Source organism: Ictidomys tridecemlineatus, chromosome 2, assembly GCF_052094955.1.
Source record: "Ictidomys tridecemlineatus isolate mIctTri1 chromosome 2, mIctTri1.hap1, whole genome shotgun sequence".
NCBI classification, from domain to species: Eukaryota; Metazoa; Chordata; class Mammalia; order Rodentia; family Sciuridae; genus Ictidomys; species Ictidomys tridecemlineatus.
In genome coordinates this window covers 144,861,707-144,875,369 of record NC_135478.1, presented here as the reverse complement: position 1 = coordinate 144,875,369, position 13,663 = coordinate 144,861,707, and the positions used below count along the sequence as shown (strand labels likewise).

Here is a 13,663-nt window from a genome sequence, read left to right as displayed (position 1 = left end):
TAGCCCTAGGAAACTAATGCTGATGGGTGAGATGATATTCAAGGGTCACATCTCTGCTAGGTGGAGGAGCAAGGATCCAGCTGGGTCTGCCTGAGCTCAAAATTACCCCACCTCAAGGAAGCAGAAAGCCAGACTTTCTCCTTGGATGCCAGAGTCAGGCTGCATTTGGATGCGGGAACCCAGTGTTGGCCAGAACTTTTGATCTCGTGTTCTGGCAGCAGCTCCAAGCCAGAGGGCCACCTCCCCCTCCCCCCAGCCCTCCTCCTTCCCTCCACCTCCCCCTCTCCCCAGCTGCTCCTTGGGTATAGCCCTGGGAAGGCCAGGACACTGGGTGGGGCCCTAGAGAGAGCTCTCCGGAGTCTTGAGAGTCTAGCACACTTCTGAGCTCTGCAGCATCTATCCCTGACTCTGTGAATTAGCAGCTGTAAAACTCAGAGGTTAGAACTCAAGGCCCAGCGGCTATTTTCACAGGTCCTGTTGGGGTGACACCTGTAGCCACGGCAACAGGAGATAGTTTTACACCTTCTGCCAGCCTCGCCTCTCGCCTGAGTTTGAAAGTGAAGGGGTCATTTCCTCCCTGGGCTTCTGAAACCAGCCCAGCCTCCTTCCTTCGGGTGCCCATGGGGGAGCTGGAAGTGAGTCAGGGATGCTCAGCCCAGCCTTTGTCAGCAGCAAGAGGCCTGAGGCTCACAGGGGGAAGGGGGCCTCCTGAGAGACCCCCAGCAAGACAGAGAGCAGCCCAGGATTGGAAGCTGGGGCTCCATCCACCCCAGAGAACTTGCCTTCCTTAGGCCTGGGGGCCCACCCTCACCTGTGGGTCCACTACCAGGCAGCGGGGGGCACACATACCTGAGAGGTCAGTGAGGGTCTGGACCGCGAGGCAGTACCGCTCCAGCAGTGCCCACTGGGGTTGTTCTCTGGGCACCTGGCTTGGCCTGGCTGCCTGTTGGGGGGAAAAGGGATGAGGTCAGAGGCCAGGCACTGGCAGCCATTGATGGTTCTTGTCTGTCACTTGCCCTGATCAGCCACACATTCCTCATTGCTTTTATCTCTATTGTGCAGAGGGGGGAGCTGAGGAGGGGGACATTGAAGACCCCATAGCACAGCGGTTTCCTGGAAAGGCCTTAGAAGTGGTCTGGTGCAGGGTCACCTCTGAAGCAGAAGTCTGCTCTGTTCATCCCTCAGCCCTTGAGCCACCCTCCCCTCCATTGGAAGGGATGTGCCCCTGGGAGAGAAGAAAGGCCTTTTTGTCACAAAGCCAGGAGGGGGATGTCCCCTAGTTGTTTATTCCCCAACATTTGCAGACACCTACTATGTGTCAGGCCCTGGCTGAGGGACCTCAGGATCTCAGGATGTCCCAGGCCCTGTAGGAATCCCAGACTTAGAATTTGCAGAAAGGAAGTGCATAACTACTTTATTTTCCTGTCACACAGAAAAGCAGACAGTTACAAGGTCACATTAGGTCAATATGTGGGAAAGAGAAAGACATCTAACCTGGACTTGGGAAGGTTGCCTGCCTGGAAGAGGTGGCACTTCGAGGCTAGGGGCCACAATGTCAGTTCCTCTACTCACCAGGGAACAGACTTGATGGCAGCAACAATGGCAATCCTACCCCAGAGACCCAAACCACCCAGTGTCCCATCAGAGTGGGTGCTGAACATGGAGGGATGATGCAGATGTGGTCCTGACTGCCCTCGAGGGACCATCTGCTGGTGGGAAAGATGGATGGGTGACCAGCTTCACTGCATTTGAATTTATTGAGGATGGCTAGGGTGGCCTATGGAACAGGTCAGGCTGAGGTGGACTTTGAAGTGTGCATAGGAGTTCACCCACCTGATAAGGGAGGTACGAAGAGACAGCACAGAATAGCAAAGGCAGAGAGCTGGAGGATACGTGGCGAAGGACTGAACGAGAGTGAAATTCTAACCCCGCTCCCCACCCTCCCAAGATCAGGTGTCTACCCTGTGGCCGATGTGCCTGTGAGTCTGCGCACTTGGCTGTGTGACTTTCATGGCTTCTCCACCCGACATTTCTGCCTCTGGGATTCCAGAAGGCACTGCTCCGCCAGAAGGAGGCCCCTCCTCTTTCTCTTGCTGCTCAGATGTTCCCTCCCTGGCAGCTGGGCCCATGTTTGCCCCAGAATGTCCCCATGAGCCAGAGCCCTCAAACATCACGTTCCCCACATCAATCTCAGTCCATTTCCTGTGCTGGGGCTGGAGGCCACATGCTCAGCCTCACCCTGCTGGCCTAGAGCTTCTAATTAATGATCCCACCTGATCAGATGGCCAGCGCTGTCCACCCCCTCCTGGAGCCCAGGGCGGGGGCGCAGACTGCACCTGTGCTCTGTGGAACACTCGGCCACAATGCTGGGTGCAAAGGGAGGTGAAGGGAACTGGGGTGCGTAATGCTGTGTGTGCTTAGAAAGTGTGTGTGTGTGTGTGTGTGTGTGTGTGTGTGTTGGTGCTGTGAAGGGCTGCCTGAGCTATCATCTGGGAGCTCTGACCTCTTGGCTCACAGAACAAACCCTGAGGGGCTGTGCTCTTGCTGTTCTCAGGTTGCAGGGGCTGCTGGGAGCTCCTCAGCATCAGCTTCTGGGCATCAGAGAGGCCTGACTGGTCCAGTGGGCCACCTTCCTGGAGCTCAGCAGGCTAGGGAGTGGAGGGGAAGCTCTGAGCCATGGGACCTTCCAAGAGGACTTCTCAGGCACTACTCAGCTGGGTCTGGGGTGAGTGAGGGCCTTAGGGTTGACCCATCACCCGCTTCACAGCCCCATTGGAAAAGCTGCGGGTAATGCCTCTTTGGGTGGCACAGGTCCCCAGGGACTCCCAGCCTCTCAGGCAATGCTCAGCTCAGAAGTGAGGTGTCTGCTGTGGATGCTGGCCCCTAAGGCAGGCCCAGTCTCTGCATCTCGGGGGATAGCTCTCAAAGCCAGCTGCAACATTCCTGGCCCCACCACGCAGGTGCTCTCCTGCTTGACCTCTGTGGGTGGCCTGGCACCTTTTCTGAGCTCACAGGAACGGGGTCATGTTGAGACAGGGGTTTAGGATAGAAAGAGAGATCTACTGAACCTTAAAGGAAATGCCTGTGAGCCATTGAGATGCCAAAGACACAGCTATACATCTTCAGCAACATGCCTTTGGCCTGTGTCCTTGTGATATGAAAGAGGGCCAGGAAAACAGGCGAAAATTTGTATGGCTCCATCTCCAGACTGGACCTAATTACAGGGCCCTTCTATAAATACTGAACCCCAGTCCACAGAGGGGCTTCTCACTCTCGAGACTGCCCGCATTCTCCCCTGAATGTGTATCTACTTCCTAAATAAACCTCTGTCTAGGCCTCTGTCTGGCTCTGCTGACATTCTGCCATGTATGCCAAGAACCACCACCACAGGTCCTGAGTCGAGTCCCCCTCCCCTCCAGGAACTCTTCTGACCCTTCTTCTGTGATCACGGCCCCCTCCCCAGGACCTGGATGGTTTGGGATTATCTTGCCTCTGATGCTGGGGTCTCAAGTTGTGGCCGAGTCTCTTTGCTGACCAAAGCCCTTTGTGGGGAACATGTGCTTGGCGTCTGATGCCTGCAGTTCCAGCTCAGGCAAGTGGATGAGCATATCATAAAAGGATTCTGGAATGACTCCCGGATCTTGCTTCTGTCTCCTAGAACTTCTCCGCTGGTCCAAAAAGTTGGCACAGTCACAGATTTTTGTTCTCTTTCAGGGGATGGTTGGGTGGATTTGACTCAGTTCAAACCCACAGCATAACCTTCAGGTGACTATTTTGAGCAGAGTCCCTGGTGGTGGTGGAGATGGGTGGGCAGGGAGGAGAAGAGGCCCATTGGATCGTGTCCCCACAGAAAGCACATGATCTGGAGGATCAGGGAAGGCAGAGACATGTCGTGAATAGTTCTACTCCATGTCCTGTGAGTTAAGCTCTCAGAGGGTATAGAGTGCAGAGACCGTTCTGGGGATGCTGCTTCTTAGCTGGGTGGCCCTGGCAAATCTACTTAACTTCTCTGGGCCTTAGTCACCTCACCTTTAACACGGGGATAATACAAACACTGTGTGCATCACATTGCTGTATGTCAAGAAAGTGGCCCACAGACGGCCTGAGCTGAACAGTGGCTCTCATCAAGGTCTCATTGGAGAGCTCAGAGATGGGGGACACATGCCCCACAGCGGGGCACACCATGGCCTAGTTCAAATTCTTCTCCACTGGAAAGGCTTCCTAGAGACTCCATGCTCCTCCTTCCCAGTGCTCAGGCCAGTGTGGACCTACAGGGGTCCTCGGCACCCCTCTGTCCAGCAGGCCCCTGAAGACCCAGCTTCCACCCACTTACGAGCTCAGTCCTCAGCCCTGTGTGGTGGATGTGTGAGGAGGACCTGGCAGGCTCCCTGGACTGGGCATTGGAGCCGAGTCCAAAAGGAGGGAAAGACTCTGGGTGCAGGCAGGACGGAGGGTGGAGAGGAGAGAGTGACTTCAGGGCAGGAGCTGAGTGGGCACAGGAGGTGCCACAGGGGGAGGAGCAAGTGGGGAGGGAAGCCCTTCCCTTACCCCTTTATGTAGAGTCCCTTTACTGCATGCTGGACACAACTCTAAATGCTTTACAGAAGACAGCTTCTTTTTCGTTGGCACAGCCTCTGGGGTAGCTGTAAATAACTCCATTTTGACAATGAGGCAATGGAGGCCCAGAGAGGTGAAGCCATCTCCCAAGGCCACAGAGCAGGTAAGGGGCAGAGGCAGGCTTTGAGCCCCAGACAGAGCAGGGGATGGGCTGGTCTGATATAGATAGGAATTGCTAGTCTTGGGGGAGAAAGTGAAGGATGAAGCCTGAGAAGCTCTGCTGTTTTAGACAAGTGTCCCGCAAAGGCTCACATGTTGAAGGCTTGTTCCTCAGCCAGTGGCATGACCGGGAGGTGATGGGACCTTTAAGAGGTGGAGCCTAGTGGAAGGAAGTTAGGTCATTGGGGCATGCCTTGAAAGAGGAAGTGGATCCCAGTCCCTTCCTGTCTCTTGGCATCCTGATCACCGTCTGGTGAATAGTTCTCCTCTCTTACAAGATCCCACCATGATGTTCTCCCTCTATGTAGGCCCAAAGGCAATGGAACCAGTTAACCATGGACTAAAACCTCCAAAACCTTGAACCAAAAGAAACCTTTCTTCCTTATAAGTTGTTTATCTCAGGTAGTTTAACACAGTGAGGGAACACGAACACAGGACTCAGCCCCCAATGGGGTGGCAGTGGTACTCAGGAGGCCACAGTAATAAAGCCCCTCTCTACCCGGGGAGGACAGTGGGGTTGAGGGTGGGGAGCTTATAGGCAGATCTCTGGGACCCAGGATGCAGACCTAGCAAGCTAGGCAGGATCATGCACAGGGGAGATGAGAACTTTGGATTCTGTAGCCTCTCAGGTCCCAGTAAGTCCCATTATGATATTGGGATATAAGAAGAGATTCTATTTCTTAGTCGCCAGTTCCTGACACAGGGGTCCTGAAACGCTTGTCATTTCTTGAGTGACAGGTGCATCTTTCCTTCTAACGAGACAGCTCTTGGTGAGCTCCTGGATGGAGCTGTCACCAAGAAACCAAGCGGTAATTAGAAGCCTGGACCTTTCAGGCTCTGCCACTGAGGGAGCGGGAGGGGCCGGAGACTGAGTTAGGAATCCATCATGCCTGTGTAATAAAGCCTCCCTAGAAGATGACATTCCTCCTGGATGGGTGAGCACACAGAGATGGCATTCCCAGAAGAGGCAGTGTATCTCTTCATCTATATCCTTTGTCATGTCCTGTTTAATAAGCTGGGAAATGTAAGTAAATATTCCCCTCAGTTCTGTGAGCTGTTCTTCCCATTCCTGAAGACGGTGGTGGGAGCCTCTCATCTGCAGCCCAAAGGACTTGCAATGGGAGCCTGGGGAGGGAGCAGCCGTGGTGGACTGAGCCCTTGGCTGTGGGTCTGCGCTCGATAGTGCCAGGTCTAAGCTGGGTGGTAGGAAGCCACGGGTGCCCCAGGGAACTGGAGAACTGCGTGGTGTCAGAGTGTGAGAGTGCAGAGACGCCTCACAGGGCTTTCCTTTTGCCAATATCCTCTATTCTGATGGGAACATCTTGGACTTTGGTACTGAGTGGCTCTTCGCTGTGTGGGGGTCAGAGCCCAGCCTCCACCCCAGTATCTAGCCCAGGGTCCATGTCTGTGTCCATTCCCAGCCTGGAGCCTGGCACATATCAAGTGTTCAGCAAATGTTTGTTGACTGACTTGACTTGATGGATGAATGAGATGAATGTTCTGGTTTAGATATGAGGTGTCCCCCAAAGTTCATGTGCAGAAGGTTTAGAGGCAAACTAATTGGGTTGTGAAAGCCTTAACCTAATCAGCAGCTTGATCTACTGGTGTGGATTAACTAGGTGGCACCTGTAGGCAGGGTGTGGCTGGAGGAGATGGGTCACTGGGACCTGCCTTTGGGGTTTATATTTTGTTGTGGTGAGGAGAGCGCTCGCGCTCTCTCTCTCTCTCTCTCTCTCTCTCTCTCTCTCTCTCTCTCTCTCTCTCTCTCTCTCTCTCTTTCCTTCTCTGCTTCCTGGTTCTGGCCCCTGTGTACCTGCCATGGGAATCCCTGGCCTTACAAGAGGATAGAGGAGCCCCTGGAGAGAGCAGGGAAAAGGCCTGATTCTGGTTGCTCTTCCTCCACGTTGCGCCCTGTTCAGGCAGAACCTATGCCCCAGGGGCCAGACAGGAGGCCCCCAAGGTGCCACCTCACAGGAGCCAGTGGGTCTGGCCCAGCCTAGTGTTCCCTCCTGGCAACAAACCTCTGTCTAAATATAGCAGTTGGTCTAAGCTAGGGAGATTTACGGGACCACAGTCCTTGGACCAGGCTGCCCCTGACAGCGGGGAATGGGGATGAGCCCGCCCTACTCCTCCCTCTGTCCCCCAAGGTCAGGGAAGGACTCGTTGGAGGGAGAAGCTTCCTCATTCAGAGGTTTTCATTGAGCCCAAGCTCAGTGAGGGAGGGCTCAGTCAGGGGAAGGAGGAGCAGGTAGCAGGGGGGAGAGAGCGAGGAGTGGAGAAGAGAAGGGAGGAGGAGGAAAAGAGAGGGCAGGGAGGAGGGAGAGGAGAGGGGAGGAGGGAGGGGGAGAGAGGGCTGAGGAGAGGGTGGGCCGCGGAAGTCGTCTGAAGGGAAGAATTTATGTTCTAAAGCATCTGGGCTGGCTTCCAGGAAGGGGAGAATTTACACGTTCCATCTAACTTATAGGATGTGGAACCTGGAGTAAGGACCCCAGTTCCCCAGGAGCTTTCCACCCCTGTGTCACTGCTTGGGCAGGTCCCCGTTCCCAGGATGGCCCACCCCTCCTTCCAATCCCCTCAGCCTCCAAGTCTCCTGGGGAGGCTTGCAGCAGGTTCTCCTCATTCTGCTCTTCTCTTTCCCTCTGAAAGCCCAGGACTCTCCCTCTCCTCTCTGCCCCTCTCCCGTACCTGGGCCCAGGAGGGGAAGAAGGGTGGCACTGGCCATCGGGAGGTCCTCAACAAGTCACTTAGGCTAAAACCACCTCCTTTATGATCTGCTCATCTTTGCCTAATAGTTACTCTTTGGTTTGTTTTGGCTTCTGAATGTTCTAAAAATAGCCGAATATTAAAATTAAATTTTGGTTTTAAGGGAAGAGAATCTGGAGTGGGGCTGTCTGATTGGAGTCCTGGCCTTGCCCTTTACCAGCCCCCAGTGACATGGGGACCTCACCTCAGCTTCTTCTGAAAAATGGGGATAAGGATGGTCTTATCTCCTCGGTTGCTGTGAAGCTGTAGATAGGTGACCCATGTCAGTGACCTGCCGTGTCAGCCATTCAGTAAAATAGACAAAATAAGCTGATTCAAGCGAGCCAGCCTTCCCCCACCCTGCACGTTGGAAATGACATCTTAAAAAAAATTAGAATTTCTGAATAAAGTGACTTTAGACAATCCGGCTGAGGAGGCCTTAAAATGTTTGCAATTAGATAAAAGTACAAAACGTCAGTGAAGAGGATGCAGAATAGTCCCATTATTTGTAAACCTCTGCAAATTCGAGACTTCCGAGAATACAGAATAAAGTAGGCAGTGCCCTCAGACGAATTTAAAAAAAACAAAAACAAAAACCCAAAACAACAACAAAAAACTTAAACACCAACAAAATGGCAAAAACAGACCAAATTGGTTAATTAGGTTAGAAAACACTCAGGAGGGAGTTGAATTTTGGGAAAAAGTCATTAGATGGCTTCACTCTGGCCAAGGTCCCTGAGCACCAGGCCCTGCAGGTCTGCCCGTGTGCTAGGGGGAGGGGAGGGCTTGCAAGGCCGTGGACTTGGGGCTGAGCTGTCCTGAGCTTCCAGGTTCCCTTGGCTGGCGGCCACTGCCAGGACTTCCCTGAATTCTCTTCTTTCATCGCTGAGCCTTCTGGGGCAGGTGGCCCCAACAGAAGCAAGGCCCTGGGGGGGGGAAAGCAACCCTGGGGAGGGGATTCCTATCCAGAGGTGAGGGGCTGGATAAGAGGGATTGATAGGCTCCAGGGGAGTCTCCACAGAGAGATGAGCAAGTTGTTGGAAGGGTTAGACTCAGGGCTTTGTGTATCCAGGTTGAGTACCCCTTATCTGAAAAACTTGGGATCAGAAGTATTTCGGATTTTGGAGTTTTCCTGGATTTTGGAATATTTGGACTTTGAGCATCCCTAATCCGAAATCCCCAAAGCCATTTTGCTGAATACATTTTGGATTTGGAACGTTTCATCCGCATGGCAACCTCCGTTTCCGATCTGCAGATAACCTCTCCAGTGTTTGAGGAGGGCTTAGCACAGCGCTCAGCATACAGCACAGAGCACAGCTACAGTGCCCTCTCCCAAGCAGCACCCCGCACTCCAAAACCTCCAGGGAACCAGGAGCACCAGGGTCAAGGTTTGGTGGATTCCACCAGGCTGTGGGATTGTGAGCTGGACCATGGTGGCGTCTCTTCTCACAGCCACCAGCTGGCACTTGTACAGTGCCAATCAGACCAGGCGCCTCCTGGGTTTAGAGAGCTCTGCATGCCCCAGCGATACATTTCAGATCCCTTGCTCACTTCCCCAATCCCTCCTCTCCAACAGCTCCGCTCCACTCCAGCTGGACCTGTCGCCTCCCACCAGACTCCTGTCAGGGTTCTCACACCTTTATTCCCTTTTTCTTAGATCCAATTTCCAGTTTGTAAACACACACTATTTCCTTGTTATTCTTCCTGCCAGGTTTCCTTCTGAGCCAGAACTCCACCAGGGCAGGAGCCATGGGTGGGCTTTCACATCCTGTGTCCCTGAAGTGTGAAGTCCTTGTTAAATGCAGGTTGAATGGGTGAGAAGGCTGGGAGCCAGGCTCCCCTCCTGGGCTGCCCCTCCCTCCCTCCCCACTGCCTGTTCCTCTCGGGTTCTCATTTCCCAGCGAGCAGAAATCTCAGAATACTTGGCCAAGGACCCAGAAATAAATCCTATTACCACAAAGGCTCAGGGTGAGGAAGGCTGGGCTTTGGGCAGAGAAACTAAGGTGTAGTTTCTCTCCAGCTGGTTACATGCTGAGTAACTTTGGGCAAGGAAGTAGTCTCTAGCTCAGTCTGAGGTCATCAGGAGATGTGGGGACAGGGCCTGAGCTGACTTGGAAGTCACAGCAGCCTCTGAGGTCTTGGGTTCTGACATCTCCAGAACCCAGGGTACCCTCCCTCACACCCCCCACCAGATTCTGAAGCCGTGAACGGAAGCTCTCTTGCTCTAACAAGCTTGGGTAGCTGCCATTATGACCCTGTTCTCTGGACCTGGGCTCTTATGGTGATAGGGGACAGACAGATTAGGATGGTGGGAAAATGAGGTTAAGGGAATAATTCTATAAAATGGGCCCACTGTGCTGACCACCGCCCCCCCCACACACACACACTTGCTTCTTTTCCAAGAAGCAATTTACCTGGCTCAGCAAACTACCTGTTAACTGCAGGAGAAACAAAGGCCCAAAATAATGTCAATAAAAGGTCCCCAAGTTTCTCTGAGTGGGGAGACTTTTGTGACCCTTTTCAAAGATCAAGTCCTGAAACTCAGGGATATGAGAATAATGCCTCCTAACCATAAAATCTGTAAGAATTTCTGATTAGGAATCCAATTAGAACCACTCAGCAGGGGCCAAATTGGCCTAGAGTTGTCAAGGCAGTGGGGACTTGGAAGTCTGATGTCATCTTGCTATCAGTCGAGGTGGACCTGAACAGGACTCTATGGAAACTTCTTTAGGATCTCCAATAGAACAGGTCTCTATGGAAACTTCTTTAGGATCTCCAATAGAACTGGAGTGCAGGAGAGCCACATGGTCTCTGGCCTGTCTGAGAAGACTCACTCTCTCCCTTGAGCATGTCCCCTTTCTCTTTTCCTATCCCTTCATTAAACTTATGCTTGTTACTCTGAGCGATGTGTCTGTCTTGATCTTTTTGATTTGATCTCAAGAATCAGGTTAGAGGGCTGGGGATATAGCTCAGTTGGTAGAGTGCTTGCCTTGCATGCACAAGGCCCTGGGTTCAATCCCCAGCACCATCAAAAAAAAAAAAGAAAAAAAAGAATTGGGTTAGAAAGTGTGTGTGTGTGTGTGGGGGGGGTGTCTTGGCACTGCCTCGGTTTCTCTGAAGGTCCCAGCCCTATAATAGAGGAAGCCCTATCCTGAGAACACATGGAGGGGGTAGGGGACTTAAAGCCCAGTACCTCTGGGGGTAGAAGGATAAATGGTGAACCCCACTCTGCAAACTCCTCCTGCTCCAAATGCAGTCTGCAGTGTCATTCAGAGGGGCACATGCCTCTAATACCCGCTAGACCCTGTCTCTAAAGAAAATTTTAAAAAGGCTGGAGGTTAGCTCAGTGGTTGAGTACTTGCTTAGCATGTGTGAGGCCAAGGGTTCAATCCCTGGTAGCACTGTGGAGCCGGGCATGGTGGTGCACACCTATAATCCCAGCAGCTCAGGAGGCTGAGGCAGGAAGATGGCGAGTTCTAAGCCAGTCGCAGCAATTTAGTGAGGCCCTAAGCAACTTAGTGAGATCCTGTCTCTAAATAAAATGTGGAAAATAAAGGGTGGGGGAGGCGAGGGATGTGGGATGTAGCTCAGTCGTAAGCACCACTGAGTTCAATCCCAGGTACAAAAAAAAAAAAAAAAAAGTAATTCCCCTAGTAGCACTTTGGAAAGAAGAAGAAGAAAGGACAGTAGGCCTGTGTGGACACTGACCCACCTCAGCATGGTACACAACTCCCAGGTCCATGAGGGGACCCCATGAGGACAAGGCCTCTGGCGTTTTTCTGTCTGGCACAACACCCTAGCCCGTGTTTTCTGGGTGCCTGCGCCACACCAAGCTCAGTGCCAAACACTTCTCTTGCATTATCTCCACTATTTCTCAACTAACTTCAGGAAGCATCAATGTCATCGTAATTTTACTGATGAGAAAACTGAGGAGGGGAAAGTTTGAGTGGTTTGTCCAAGGTCACACACTCAGTGGAAATTTGAAAGGGCTCCTCTAGGCAAAGCCACTTTCCACAGTCAGTAGATGCTCACTACATGACTGTGGAATGAATAAATTCTCCTCATACATACAGGGACATTGAGAGCCAGGATACTGCCCCTGAGGCTGGTCCCCAGGAGAGCCGGGATAGGAAGAGGCCTCCTGACTTTCAGTCTGGCTCTGTCCCTCTTTGCCCTCTGCCCTATTTTAATGTTGTAGTTCTTCCTGAAAAGTGTGGCGGAGGATAGGTCGTCCTTCTTTCTGAGCCTTGGTTTCTGCATCTGTGAAATGGGAAGAGATTCTTCCTGCATGTTTCTGGGAATCCCTCCTTCCTAGTCTCAAGCCGGACTGGACTTGCTCAGCTCTTTGTTCTAGCTCCCTCCATCTTTTCACCCCAGCTCCCTTGGGCTGACCCTGACTCTAACCATAAGTTCTGGTGGGTGGGATGGGGGAAGCCCAGAGTCTTAAGAACCCCTCAGGCTGGATTTCTTCTGCCCCTCTGTCCCCTGGCTCATTTGGCATCAGAGGAGGGGTGGGGACAAGGCAGCTGTGGGTGGGTGGGAGGCAGCTCTCTGGTGGTCTGCTGGGGGAAAAGGATAGAACTAGGGTGGAGAAGGACATCAAGGGTCCTTCAGGGGAAGTGAAGGAAGGATCCATGGGGGAGCAAAGAGAATGGGTTGTGGACAGAGAATTTCTTGTCTTGAAGGACAGGTCCTGGTCACCAGAGTGTGGCCTCAGAACCCTCTCCTCATTCACATGGGCCTGTCTCCATCCTAGCTGGCTAGTTTTATTTGCCCTCCACCTGCCCCCTCACCCAGCCCGAGATCTCCATCCCATCTTGGGACACAGGGATCGCCAAGAACTCCCGGTCCCAATAGGGCGAGTGCGGAGCTCCGAGCTCCTGAGGCCACCGTTGTGCCCACCCGCTCCCTGCAAGCACTTACTTGGAGCAATGAGAGCAGGCAGAGCAGGTAGAGGAGGGGCTGTGGGGCATCAAGGAGACCTGGCAGCCCCGCGGGACGCCCCATGCCGCGCCGAAAGGGTAGGGTCCAGAGCCCGCACTCTCCAGGACAGCAAGTCCCGCTCCGGGCCGGCCCCTCCTAAGGCTTGTCCCTGGGCTCCTGCTCCCGGAGGATGAGGTAAGGCCCCGGGCACTGGGGGCATTCTCCAGCGCCTCCCCGAGGGTAGGGGTGGCCCCGCCCACGGCCCGCCCCCTCAGGGTTATTTATAGCAGGAGCTGGGCAGCGGTTCCAGCCCCGACAGCCAGGGGACCCAGCTCCCCAACCGCCCGCAGAGCAAGGTAATGCCTTTTGTCTGCCCGCCAGCACTGCCTGGGCAGTAGCTCCCCGCCAAGGGGCAGGGAAAGGGAGGAGGGGACCTCAGGCTAAAGTCCCTGCCTGAGAATCGAATGGGGGATTCTCCTGTATCCTCTGGATCAGCACTTCCCAATGCGGCACTCAGATTCCAAGTATCTAGGGAGCTCTGAGCGAGCCTAGGGACAAGGTGATTTGGACCTAGCTGCCAGGGTAAAGAATAGTCCTGTACAGGTGATGTAGGCGTCCTGATTTTGATAACTGCACCGTGGGTAAGAGCATCTTCTTATTATTAGAAACATACACACTGAGGGTATGAAAGGGGGGGGGGGTGCTAAGGATTGAACCTAGGTCCTCGTGCACGTGAGGCAAGCACTCTACCAACTGAGCTCTGTCTCCAGCCCCCACCTTCAATCATGTTTTTAACTTATTTTTTCAATGGTTCAGAAACACAGATGCAGAAACATCTGTGGAAGGATGATAAAGCAAATGGGGTCAAATCACTAGTAAATCTGGGCAAAAGGTATATGAATAGGATTTGGATCATTCTCCAACTTTTCTACACCTTTGAAACTATATCCAAATAAAATGCTAAACAACAATGAAACAAAAATCCAAAATATGACTGCAGAAACAATAATGCCAGGCCACCCCCAGAGATTCCCCAATCCCTTGCTTGGGATGACCAGGGGTAAGTGGCTTCTGGCACCATAAAGCAGACTCAGAACCTCAGGAAGGCTCCGGACAGGTGGCTGGTGCAGGGGTTTAAATGCTTAAGCATCAGTTGCTAGGACCAAGAGGCAAGCATTCCAGGAATGTGATTAGGTGTGGGGAGGTATCACCAGGGTGGTAG

At 53.0% G+C, this 13,663-nt stretch overlaps 1 protein-coding gene and 1 non-coding gene across 3 annotated transcripts in view; one reads left to right on the top strand and one right to left on the bottom strand.

Moving 5' to 3' along the window:
• Positions 1-12,647, bottom strand: part of Crhr2 (corticotropin releasing hormone receptor 2) — a 46,422-nt gene extending 33,775 nt beyond the window's left edge. For both annotated transcript variants that reach the window (XM_021722260.3, XM_040291814.2), the window contains exons 1-2: positions 12,442-12,647; positions 850-943 (exon numbers count right to left, since the gene is read on the bottom strand). In XM_021722260.3, the coding sequence (XP_021577935.1) occupies positions 850-943; positions 12,442-12,525 (178 nt within the window). In that variant the 5' untranslated portion in view covers positions 12,526-12,647. The remainder of the gene's footprint in view (positions 1-849; positions 944-12,441) is intronic.
• Trnaa-ugc (transfer RNA alanine (anticodon UGC)) lies at positions 10,477-10,549 on the top strand. The gene has a single exon. It is a non-coding gene; the product is annotated as a tRNA-Ala (tRNA).
• Positions 12,648-13,663: the final 1,016 nt, after the last annotated feature.